We start from the raw sequence: 13,539 nt of genomic DNA on the forward strand, positions 1-13,539 counted from the left end.
CCACCATTAACCTTAACAGAATGTGTTTGATACATTCCATTGTCAAGGTTAGAAGAATTGATATCAGTGTAATACTCCATCAAGAAATTACTGAATCCGCTGCCAGGCAGACCGGCATTTTGGTTTTTCCATCATTGGTCATGTCATTGTGTCAGCAGAAAGGAATTGTACCCCAGAAAGATCAAGAAATTATGGATAATAAGGGTTTAATTAATGAAGCCTTTGTCGAGAGAATGACTCGTGGTACAGAAACACCAATACTGAAAGAGACAGAAACGAGCATGACAAAGAAGGGCAAAGCCAAAGCCGACAGTAAAGGAACAACCCTACATACAGAAACATCCTTATGGCGTAAGATGAAAGATGTTGAGAAAATGGTTACTTCCATCAGCAATAGGCAAACCAAACTTGTCGTTACAATTGAGGACATGGAGAACTCTCAAAATTTGTTTTATGTTTATACTAAAGCTTGGAATAGTTCCATTGTAGCCACATTAAGCCAATTGAGCCCATCTTCAATACCGAGCTTCTCAGTATTTCCACCAATCATTCGAAACTATGAGCATTCACTACGAATGAAAACTTTAAAGACCGAGACCGATCAGTGGCATCTCCTCCCATCGTGCAAGTCTCTAATAATGACAGAGATGAAGAATCAAGGGATATTGAGAAATGTTTGTGCAATATTGATAGCTTATTTGAGGATGGTATTTTTTTTCAAGAGGACACTATTTTTGATAAGGAAGTTGCTACTACAAAAGAGGAAATTGTTGCTGAAAAAAGAAGTTACTAAATAAGAGAAAGAAAGAAAAGTTGTTGAGGGTGCAAATATTGAAAATTTCAAACTAGATAGAGAGAGACCGGCAGAAGTTGTTGAGGTCACTAGTGAGGAGCAAGATAACTCATTGGCAATAGTGGTCTACACTGGACCACTTCAGGTGGCCTCTCTGATACAAGAAGCAACCGATGATACTGAGGCTGAGTTGAAATTTGAGGAGCAATTCGAAAACTGTGCAAAGCCCAAAGAAAAGAAAAGGAAGCACTCCAAGGATAAGAAGGAGAAGGAAGAAACATCGTGCAGCCACAGCGATGGCTGCAAATAACTGAGCTAGTTTTATTTTAAAGTTGTAGCTGTAGATTTCATGCATTGCATATAGTTGTAAGTTGCATTTTGTTTAGTACACATTGTCACTGCATTTTTATTGTCCTTACATATTCATGTCAGTGCATTTGGGACAATGCAATCTTTAAGTTTGGGGGAATGTATATGGGATTTGGAAATACATCCACATTTCAAAATTTTTTTGAAGCATGCAAGGTTTATGCACAATTGTTCAAAAAAATTTGTTACATTCGATGCTTAATTCTTGGATCATGTGAATTGTCAATGAATGAGTTTGATAAATTTGACTGAATGTTGTATCTTCAATACTTTGATGAATGATTTAGGTTGCATCAGTAATAAATGACTAGTAGCATTCCTTGAATCTTAAATGAAACTGCCTTTTTTAGCTGCTTATATATAGATAGATAGTTATAAATAAGAGACACTCTAAAGTGGGTGTATTGTAGAATGTTAAAAGGGAACACTCCAATACAAGCATTAGAAAAATGAATCTGGCCAAAGGTCGTCACTGCATGAGTGTGTGTCAGCACAATTACATACTCCCTGGGGGTTTGTTGCACCCCATCGTTACTTCTCAAGAACAAGGGTATAGTAATGCAACAATATCTCTTATTCCGAAAAAAAAGAGAAGATATATAAATACTTAGTATTGTACAATAAATGATGTATTGGTAGATAAAATTTAGGATTTGAAGCATGATGCTGGCCTTGATGAAAGTGCAATCTTACACATTTATGCTTATGTATTATCGATGCAATATATTTTTTGATCTAAATGTGATTCATTCATTGGGAATTTAAAGGGTTCAAGTTGCTAGAATGATCATTTTCCTTATAAAATTTTTTGTAGCCTTGCTAGTTTCTGTTTTCTTGAGGACAAGTAAAAACTCAAGTTTGGGGCTGTGATTGTACTAAAAAGAACATATGTTTCTCCCTACTTATTAGTTAATTTGTTCTCATTTAGTTATCTTTAAGATACATTTTAGCGTTTTCAGTTTAGTAAATTTCATTTTATAACCCAGTGAATCCTAGTATATTTTATCCTTAATTTTTCTATCTTTCTGCACTAATGTCACTACTTTAGTTAATTCCAGATTGCATCCAAAATTGTCATCGTAGTTGACAGTTGTCTAATAAAAGCCAACCATGTGTGAGCTGTCCAATCTAGTATAATTGCCCTGTACGTACAAGTACAGAAGAATCCTGAGGGAAGGACACCTGTACAGTTGAGGAGAACATAAAAGGTTGACGTGAGAGGAGGAAGGGGGATTTTTTTTTGGCTGAACCACCATTCTCTTACCCTATTTTGAAGCTTGCGGCCATGGCACCTTGAGCCTCCTATAAGTGAGCCAACATGAAGATTGATGCAGATCCACTCCTGACGAGGAAATCTAATTGCAGAACAAGGAGAAGCAGAGAGATCCAATCGAGTAGCCTAGGAATAGTATTCTCCATTCGATTCTTTCTTATTTCTTTGAAAACGCTAGTGATTACTCTATGTTTTCTAATATATGGAAGTATAATGAATTCTTTGTTAAATGTTATCTTATTAAATCTTGTTTTTATTGTTTAATCTTGGAGGTTTGAATGTTCTAAACACGGAAGTGTTATTGCAGTCACTAACACTGGAATGTGCAGTGACAGTTTGAGCTAATAAGCATTTCAACGGAAGTTGAGTAAGGACTAAAGGAATTTAGTCCACTTGTTCTTAATAGTGTCATATTGCCATCATCGGAAGGTAAGGTTAATGTGCATGTTTAAGTCCCAGATTAAATAAAATAGTGGCGTTTGGTAATATATACATTAATTTTTATTGCATCGACAATCACCTATCTTTTATACCTTGTGAGTACTTAGTATATTGCTGAAGATTTATGTTGGGGATCCCATTTTATTAGTACTATATTTTATTTCATTGTTTTAAGGTATTGATTCGAAAATTACCCACACAATTTAATTCAATTTTTTTTACCTATTGCATTGACATTAATAGACAAAGAACTACCATCCCTGTGGGGTCGATATCCGACAAACTCACATCTGTCTACTATACTTGCATTGTCAGTGTACGCTTGCACATTTTTGCTATGATGTTAACAGCTGATCATTCACAAACTAGAGTGTCTAGGATATAGGAGTTATACGGAACTATTACTATGGAGTGTAGTGGTAGGGTAGGACATTTCTTTACTGTTAAACTGAATTTGCATTACATCGGCACTAATAAGCATGCTTGAATGAATTGAAAATTTCTAGTATGCTATGTGATTGTTACTATACTGGACACTATTATTATATGCTTGGTTTATTACTTCACATTAATTTTCTTGTGACGGAGCTCACACTGAGCTTCATAGCTCACTCCCTTTTTATTTCCATCTCTACAAATAACCCACCAGGTTAGGACACAGACGCTGCATCTAAAGGATCTTAGCTCGGTTTTAGTTATTAGTATATTTTGGATTTGTTATTTAATCTCTTAATTATTCAGAGATTGGATTGTTTTATTTTAAACTATGGCATGGAATTTGGGATTTGGGTTTTATTTTATATAGCTTGCATGTCATTTAATTTGATTTTAAGACATGGAATTATAAATATTAATTAGTTATGCATGAACCCTGGTTTTTATTAAAAATGTAAATAGATGTCACTTTTTCGTTGCTAAATTATAATTAGAACTTGAATATTAAATGAAATGGTAATAAAAAAGGTTTACAAAAGTAAACATTGTACATAGGATTAGTCTATTTGAATTGTTTTTTTTCTCGTAAGTTTTTCTAAAATTGGACTAAGTTTTCCTCTAAATTAAACAAATGTTTTAATATGACATTCTTAAAAACTCCGATAGCTCACTGGGTCATTTCAGTGGCCAATGTAATCTCTCGAATACAGGCCTAACGTTTAGGCCAGGTTAGGAAGGTTACAATTTTAAGCTAAACTCTCTTGTTTGACTAAGAAACATAAAACTCCTAAACAACTTCAAATACTTAAACAATATAAAAAATTCGCAATAAATAAATAATAAAATATTAAAACCTAATAAATACAACATTGAGCTCATATATAATAAAAATTAAACATAAAAATTGAACCCAATATGATTTAAACTCGAATTAAAAGCTCAAACCTCATAATTTCCATAATAATCCCGTCCAAAAATTCTACTCACGCAGGATTTACTAAAATGGTCATAACTTGAGCTCCCAAACTTGAAATTGAGTGATTAAAAGTGCATTGCGAAGCTAAGAGATAAATATTCGAACTCTATGAAGACACCTCAACACAGAATTGTCTAGATCACATCCAAAAAGTCGCCACAAGTTGACTGATTTTTCAAACATGAAAATTGACAGCTTTGGTTAATCGAATTCAATAAATTTCATCCTATCCTTGCATGTATCACCTTACAAGATCCGAGTCCCTTCCCTTCTCTCCCCAATGTTCCACCCAACTAAATAAAAAAAAAAGCATAATGATTTACTTGCCCGTCCAACCTTATAAAAAAAAGGTTATTTTAGCATTTCACTTAAATTTTTACTTTTAAATTTGTGTTCTTTGTAAAATCACTCAAAATGAATGGAAAAAATTAACATATAGCTTTGTTGACTGTATTTCACTTTAGTAATTAATTAGTTTTTTTAAATATAAAAATTCAAAAAGTATAAAATTGTTTAAAATTTAAAAATAAAAAGTATAAAAATATATAATATTTTAATTATTGAAAATTAAAATTAGAAAAATATATATATTTGTTAATAGTTTTAGTTTTAAAATATTAATTAATTGCTAATGTATAATTCACGTGGACTTTCACATGGATGTCACATAAGTAAAGTTAAGAAATGTTAAATTTTCCATTCATTTTGGGGTGATTTGACAATCAATGCAAGTTCAAGAACTAAAAGAGAAAAAATAAATAGTGAACTAAAATGACTTCTTTTTAATAAAATTAGAGGGTCAAATAAGTCATTATATCATAAAAATACTAGATATTAAGACTTCTACTTAGCTACAATAAAACATGTATTTACTTTTTATATATCTTATAGATAATGTATCGAATAAAAAAATTTATGCTATAGTGTTGTGTATTAAAGTAAAACATAAGCTGTTAATTTTTATTTTAAGTGTTTTATAAAATATTTTAAAATTAAAAGTAGATTAACTTAATTTTGATTTTTTAAAATTAAAATCGATTTAACTTAACTAAATTAACATTAAACCAGACCTGAAAAAATCGATGGGTTGAACTTGACCTTTGCGCACCCCCTATGCTTCATTTATTTAGAGGTAGTTGAAACTTCCTTTTTGGTGAAAAAATCACTAGTGAGGGGATTAAGTGCATTCGAGTATTGTTGTCAGTATTTTTTGTGCAAAGATCACATCCTATCATTAGCTCAGTTGGTATCAGTATTATTGTCAATACAAGAGGACGTGGGTTCGAGTGTGTTAAAGTATATTATCCTCTTACTTAAGGGTTGGGGAAAAGCTATGGGTGTTTTTAGGTATTGTATAAAAAAACAAAGATTAGGAATAGTGATGCTGCACTCATATGAAAGGGAAGTGTCGATGCGTGGGAATAAAAATAAATTTATGAGAAATTAACAAAGGCTTCAAGGCGTGTATCATTGCCAATTTTTTTAAGTTTCTATTCTCCCCCACCTATACTATGGTGTGCGAAAGAGATACTGGCAAATGAACCTTGAGGATACAATGAATCCCAATGACTATCTATGTTTTGCACTGACAGAAATAGTCCGCTAAGCACTGAGCGGAGTATAGTAATGATATTAATTTCTATAAAGAATTTCTAGAGTAATTCTTTATAGAACAATTTATGGATATAAAAGTTGGTGAGAGATCATAAAGAAACTTTTTCATATGTTTTTTTGGTTGTCATACAAATGAAACTTCACTCTTGTTTATAGGAGGCCTCAGTCTCTTCATAGGGATATAACTACCCAAATGGATAGTCATATCTTTAACAATAAACATAATTATTCAATAGTTATCTACTTGAATAATTATGACTATTTGTTAATAACCAAGTGACATAACTTTTGGTTAGTTAAAACTTTTCATTTGCAACTATTGGAACATTATATATATATTGAAAATGTTCCAACAATCTCCCCCCATTTTCAAAATATTCTAGATTTTAATAATCTTGGAAATCAATTGCATAAATGAAGGTGTCCTACGATTGAACCTTCACTTAGTGGAAATATGTTAAAGTTAATCGAAATTGCATGGTAGACTATGCTTTGAATAAACTGTTCCATTTGATTAACCGAACACATCTCACACAATGATTTCAACACTAGTCAATGCACAATATCTAGAGACACTATTATGACCATGTGTTTGTAACCTCTTTTCATTAGTGCTGCCAGAGCCAAGCCCTTGAGCTCCTAGAAGTGGCTACACTTCCACTCACATAGGTAGATCCCATCAAGAGTGTTCCCGTAATTATAACACTCTAACATATTTCTATTAAGGGTCTATTAAAAGTATAATACTCATTCTACCCCTTATCATTACGGGTACGTAACACTTTTTACCTTGGGATGATATATTATATATTATTTTATAGTGCTAGCGTCACATACTGATGATGTACTTTGTCTCGTTGAACTAAGGACTTGACGTTCTACAAAGCGTTTAGTTGAGTTTTCATCGTGGGTGACTCAAATATTATAGGCTTGTACCTCATCCCTAAATTTCTAAATTTTCAACATAGTTATGTTAATTATCTATACCACATGGTGAAATTTTATATTTATTTGTCTTGAAAATTCACAAGAGTAACATCATCCTGTCCATGTTCAGTTACCCATCTTTTTGCAACAGAATGATATCAAGAATATTTTTTCTACTATTGTCAGATTACACTGATCTCTTTAGTTTTTTCTTATCATGATAATTTCATATTTGGTTACGTTATTTATTTCCTGATATCCAAGAAGTTAATTTTACAAACACCAAATATATGAAACCATACATCATGCCTTTTTCACCAAGTACTAGACAACATATTTGCTAGTTGTCATAGCTTCTTTTCAGAGTCAGTACATGGCTTTAAAACCTTTTTTTTATTCATAGTCAAATAATAATATTTTTTTTCTTAACACACCATATATATACAAGGGTGTAGCATATATAGTCATATTAGAGGACCATCAATTGTCCAATCAAGTGAGTATAAAATCGCACATTTATTCACCCTTCACCATGGATATTATCAATTATTTTCTGACTATGATCAAAAACAATGTCCATCACCTAAATGGGTCAAATAACATTTATATTGTTATTTCCATACTCATGAGATCTTTGATTCATGGTTTCCAAAGTAAATTTCAAAATTTAATACATCTAAAAATTTATAGAACCATGAGATTATAGATTATATCCAAGAAATATATAAATACCAAGTTCATCATCATAAACATGCACAGTATAATCTTGTTTTCAAATATATGATTATCACGTTCACATTTCTACGAGAAGATTACATACCCAAAATAGTGATTTTGTTATATCAACTAATGTTTCCACTATTCTACCTTGACTAGAAAATTTAACCATATATGTGCATAAGACTTATTTCATTTTAGTCAAAACTACTTCTAGTCCAAACTTTATGTGCAATCATATATAAAACTCATTTAGCTTAAGGTTATTTAACAAAACAACAAATAAAATTATTTATATTATATGATCATCTCTGATTTTCATTTTAGGAATGAAAAAGTCTCATTAATATCATTCAAATGCTAGTTACTAATATCATAATTTGAATAAAAAATAATTTCATATCTCAAGTTAAATATATATCAAAAGAAGAAAGAATAAGAGTTTCATTTATAAATTAGATGGAATGAGTTATATTTCAATTCTCCTAACTTATTTTCTATTTATAAAGCATTAATAGGTGCCTAAGTAACTTCTTAAAAAGATATCACTTTTTAAGTTGATAATTTTTTATTTCAAGAATCCATTCATCCAACCTTTTAAAAATATTTGTTGGACCAAGTGATACAACTTTTCGATTTGGGAAGTCTCACCCGAATGGTCATAATGCTTCTGTTGAATAGAAGCATGTTCAACTAATTTTTGAACGGTGTCATCACCATTGAAAATGAAAGTAACTTTTCGATCCATTAATAGACCATTTCCCAAACGTGTATTTTTATTCCATCCGTACATTTTCATTCCATCTTCTTTCTTCCTTGCATGATATATATTATATGATATAATTTTATATCAATCATAATCATGCATCTCAAAAGGTCGCATACAGTGAACTAGCACCTGAGTTTCTTTTTGTCAAGTAATTGATGCATGAAACACCCACATCTTTTGCATAATGCAATGCAATAAACACATGACGATTCAAATCTAATTATGCAATAAGAGTAAAACAATATATTTGACATACCTTTTCTTGCAATAAAAATTTCTTCTAAATTAAAATTTGACAAGATCATTGGTCTTTATGCAACCACAATGATCGATATTCATCATCACAGTACCATGCTTGTAGTGAGATGTGAATGTGTAGTAAACATACAAACCTTCTTTAATTTCACATAAATTGCGAAAATAGAACCTTAAAATTGTTGGTGCATGTGGATAAAAATAAACTTATGAGAAATTAACAAAGGCTTCAAGGTGTGTATCAATGTCACTTTCTTTAAGGTTCTCTTCGCCCCCACTTATATTATGGTATGCAAAAGAGTGACTGGTAAATGTGACTATCTACGTTTTGCATTGATAGAAATAGTCCACTAAACACTGAGTGAAGATAGTAAGGATATCAATTTTTATAAAGAATTTCTAGAATAATTCTTTATAGAACAATCTAGGAATATAAAAGATGGTCAAAGATTAAAAAGAAATTTTTTTATATGTTTTGGGTTGTCATGCAAATAAAACTTTACTACTATCCTATTTATAGGAGGCCTCATGTCTTTTCATAGGGACATAACTACCCAAATGAATAGTTATATCTTTAGCAATAAGCATAATTATTTAATAGATATCTATTTGAATAATTATGATTATTTGTTAATAACTAAATTATATAACTTTTGTTTATTTATAATTTTTTATTTGTAATTATTGGTAATGATTTAATAGAATTTCTGACAAACATAATGATAGTAGTTGCACTAGGGATCATGCTACCATGTGGAAATTTGTCATGATGGTGATTTGCCAAAGAATCTGCTGTACTCTAAATACAAGTTGAAATAGTGATAACATTTTATTTTGGCAACATCTGTAAAGTTACAGAAGATAATAAATTATAGTTGCTGAGAACGCAATGAAATTACATTACATATGTGTGGCGAGGTTTCCACTACTGGCCCATCCTTCCTGAACTTGAATCGAATATTGCAAATTCCAAAGGACGTCTTCTATCGAGGGGCGTTTGGTTGAATCTTTGGACAGGCAATTTATAGCGAATTCAACTGTGGTCTTCATTGATTCATCTGCAAAAGTGCCTCGTATTGAGGGATCAATCACACCTCTTAACTTCGATGGCCCTTCAGCTAAACTCTTTTCCAGCTGCAACCACAACATTGCAAATTTAATTCAACCTATACTGTTTGGTTTAAATTTGGGTGGAGAAGTAGAACCTATAAACTTGCATACCTCAAGTTTAAGCCCATCCAATTCATTTGAGAATGTGACCAGTTTACCGGTAATAGCCTGTAGCAGCAGAACTCCCAGTTGATAAATGTCTTCCTTCTCATTTTCATCACTGCAGGAATGGTTTGAGTTAGAGCATTGTGTCGGTGGAAATTGAAGGTGGGTGAAACACATTACCTACCTGCTAAGGCGATTTGAGAGGGGGCTTTCCGAACCTGTCTGTAATTTCATCAATGAAAACCAAGGAACAGATTAAATTCTGGAAAAGCAAAAAGTGTAAATGAAATGTAAATCTGCTTTGTGTTTCCTATACCTTAAGTGGCAATGGGATGTTGTAATTACTAATTTTGGGTGTAAGAGTCTCATCCAACAAAATATTATCAATCTTTAAATCGTTTCCGTAAATCCCAGGCGAAATTCCTGTATGCAGGAATTGAACTCCTCTTGCAGCTCCAATGGTGATTGCCATTCTCTGTGGCCATTTCAGTATCTCCTTCTTTTTCCAATCTGCCAATTCCCAAAATCAAATCAACGAGTAAATAACATTAATATGCTTTTGCCCTGTTCCCTTAAATTATTTAAGGGGTTTAGGTTTACCAGTAAGATGGTCCCGCAATGATCCGTTGGAAATGTGCTCAAAAACAACGAACACAGTACTGGCAACATTAGGATGATCCTGGTAAGTTACAATACAGTGTCCCAGAACGCTAACCAAATGACGATGCCTTAGCTTGGACAAAACTTCCATGTGTTGCATCAGATTTTGAGGTGCATGCTTCTGCTGTAGTTTCAAACATTTTACCACCACCACTGACCCATCTACAAGCCAACCTTTATAGAGCTGTTGCATACATCAATCAAAAGTAACCACTATTCATCTTGAATGTATGTCTCTAGGGATTAATGACAATTTAACACAAAATGTATTTACCTGCCCTTGAGATCCTTCCCCCATAAAATTTGATGGGTTAAAGTTGTTGGTTGCATCTTCAATTTCTTCCAAGCTGAAAACGCGATATCGTGGAAGCCCAATTGCAGCTGATCTCATCGTCTGTGGAACACGCCCTGTGGTGTAGGAAAGAAACCAAATTTTGGTAGGTCGAAATTGAATTAATGATGACAGTATTTACAAAATCAGATGGTCTTACTTGAATCAATGGGTGGTTTGGGAGAGCTACGAACAGACATTTTGTCTACAATGGATCTTTCATCATAATTTGCGTCTTCAGTTGTTCGTGATCTTCGAATAATCACAAACATCAACAAAGCAATAGCTCCTGCAATGGCAACAACGCCTCCAATGATACCGAGTATTAGGCCCAAGTTGATCCCAGGCTCCTCCTGCTCCTTGCTTTCCACAGGCTTAACAGCCAATGCTTCTTTGTTGCAAAATGAATAAGGATGTTGGCGATTTGAATTCCCAGTAGACAGACAATTCCATGAACTAATGACTGTTTTGTTTCTGGAGTTTGATCCGATGCATGAAGGGAGTTTTCCTATCAAAAGGTTGTTTGAGATATCTACAAAGGAGAGGTTGTTACTACAGTCTGTAGTGGAAGCAAGGGCTCCGCTTAATTGGTTTTGGGCCAAATTAAGATACTGAATTGAAGCCAAGGAGAATAGAAACGATGGTAGTGGTCCCACAAGTTTATTAGAAGAGATGTCCAGCCTCTGGAGCTGATTGAATTTCTTCAGTCCTGAAGGGATCTGGGATCTAAATGAGTTGTTTCTCAACGTAATGCTTACTAGACTTTGGCTTAATGAAGGAAACTGAGGTCCAAGGAGGTTGCCACCCAAATTCACAACTTTAAGGAGTGGTAAGCCTGTAAGATCTGGAACGCTGCCATTGAACAGATTGTCAGCCAAAACCAGACTTGTTAGATTCTGGAACGATGCAATCTGCTTAGGAATCCTCCCGGAGATGAAATTAGAGGTCATGTTGAGAGCTTGGAGTGAATGAAACCTGTTGATCTTGGGAGGCAAGGGCCCCCATAACCCCAGGGACACCAGGGACAATACTCTCAAACTAGAAAACTTGGTTAGGACAGTGAATAATGAATCCATGGAAAACTTGCCGGACAAACCCTGTGGTCCAGAACCTGGAACAACATTCGCTGGAGAGCTCCTGTTTCCAACGATGGTTATCTCCATCACGCGACTGTTTGCACACACAATCTTGAGAGAAGGAGAATGAGGGAGATAACAGAAGTTGGTCCACTTTGTCCATCCTTGAAGTACCTCAGGGTATTCAAGAAGCTTTTGAACTTGGAAAAGGAGCCTGGTTTCGGTTGAAGTAAGCTGACCTATTGAAACTGGAACAACCATGAAAATTGTACAAAGCAATAAACAGAAACCCACCCTGGAAGTCTCCATTCCTGTTGAACTCAAAAAGAGAAAGAAGGGAAGATAAACCTTAAAAAGTAGGAGTAGAAGAAGAAGAAAACATTTCTGGGAAAGGGAGCAATCACATTAACTTGATGCATTCAGTAGCATAATGCACACATCCTTTTAGCGCATAGAGGCCCAGCAGCACCCAATAAATGAAGTTTTCATCAAAAAAAGACAAATATCTGATCTCGGTTTAGCTCACTACTTATTAAAGGTTATAGGATAAAGCTGCTACTTTTACTTTACTACACTTAAATTTGTTCGAAAACGCATTTATTCACAAAGTAGATGAGAAAGTGAATTTAAAGAACGAAAGAAAGAAAATGGTTTAAGGTGGGTTTGGATGGGCGATTGGGTGCGGTGTGGTGCGTTTAGCTTACTTTTTATCTTACACTAAAGTATCGCTACAGTATCTAATCTCACCGCTATCGCTGTTTTTACATTAACCGCAGCTAAACGCACCGTCTCAATTTAAAAATCAGAATCAAATATCTAATGTGGGAACTGGGAACTTCACTAGAATAAATAAATATTTGCAATTAAGTAGACCATGCAATGATACTGCCTGGAAATCCTGATACTACGATACAATATCTATCATATTAAATTGGAGTTAAAAGTCAACTTTAGGCTCTCAGTTCAAACACTTCCGTTTGCGGCATGTTACGCTAGACCTTTGAGGACCGGAAAGTGATGTACAGTGCGTAAATATTAAAATATTTATTTATCCCTTAGTTAACATTTATTAAATATTTTTCAATTTTTTTGTTATTTTCAAATTTTATTTTAAATATTTTTAATTTAAAATAATAAAAATTTAACTAATAGTAGCTAAAAAAGTCAATAAAAGAGCACAAAAAGCAATGTTGAATCACGTGTGTAAGTTACCAAAATAGTGTCTTTACATCAGTATCCCATAACTAAAAGCAGTGCTATATAAGGAGGCGGCCGGGGGAAATGTGAGGGAAAAATGACGAAAATGCCCCCCCGGGTTGGCCGTTTTCCTGCGTCACAAATGCCGTTGTGTCGGTCAGATGATTAAAATAAAGGTGAAAAGTTGTCAATTTTTCAAACACGGATTTTAATGATGTATTAGTTTTACCAAATCCCGTAACTTATTATATTATTCTTTTTTGAGGGAATGGTATCCAATTATCAATCCTGTTTTTTTGTTCTTAGCTTAGCTGCCTTTCTTCTGCTTTTTCTTTTGTTCAATGCTTAGCTGCCTTCCTTGATTATTATGATTTTTTATAAAATATTGAGAACTGTGTGTAAATACATGTTTGATATTATATGCTCATATTCAAGATTTATGAAGCAATGGGGGCTAGTTGAAGCATGGTAATGTAGTAATTATGTATTAG

The 13,539-nt window shown here is 33.4% G+C and overlaps 1 protein-coding gene across 1 annotated transcript; it reads right to left on the reverse strand.

Annotated features, from left to right (window-relative positions):
* Positions 1–9,373: 9,373 nt before the first annotated feature.
* Positions 9,374–12,384, reverse strand: LOC105794173 (probable LRR receptor-like serine/threonine-protein kinase At1g14390). Its single transcript, XM_012623209.2, has 7 exons — positions 10,936–12,384; positions 10,719–10,852; positions 10,385–10,628; positions 10,101–10,294; positions 9,969–10,006; positions 9,791–9,899; positions 9,374–9,703 (listed from the first exon to the last, which is right to left on the reverse strand). Exons 1-7 carry the CDS (start codon positions 12,158–12,160, stop codon positions 9,470–9,472), a joined length of 2,178 nt encoding a protein of 725 aa, XP_012478663.1. The 5' UTR covers positions 12,161–12,384; the 3' UTR covers positions 9,374–9,469.
* Positions 12,385–13,539: the final 1,155 nt, after the last annotated feature.

This window comes from Gossypium raimondii, chromosome 3, assembly GCF_025698545.1.
Source record: "Gossypium raimondii isolate GPD5lz chromosome 3, ASM2569854v1, whole genome shotgun sequence".
Taxonomy (NCBI): domain Eukaryota; kingdom Viridiplantae; phylum Streptophyta; class Magnoliopsida; order Malvales; family Malvaceae; genus Gossypium; species Gossypium raimondii.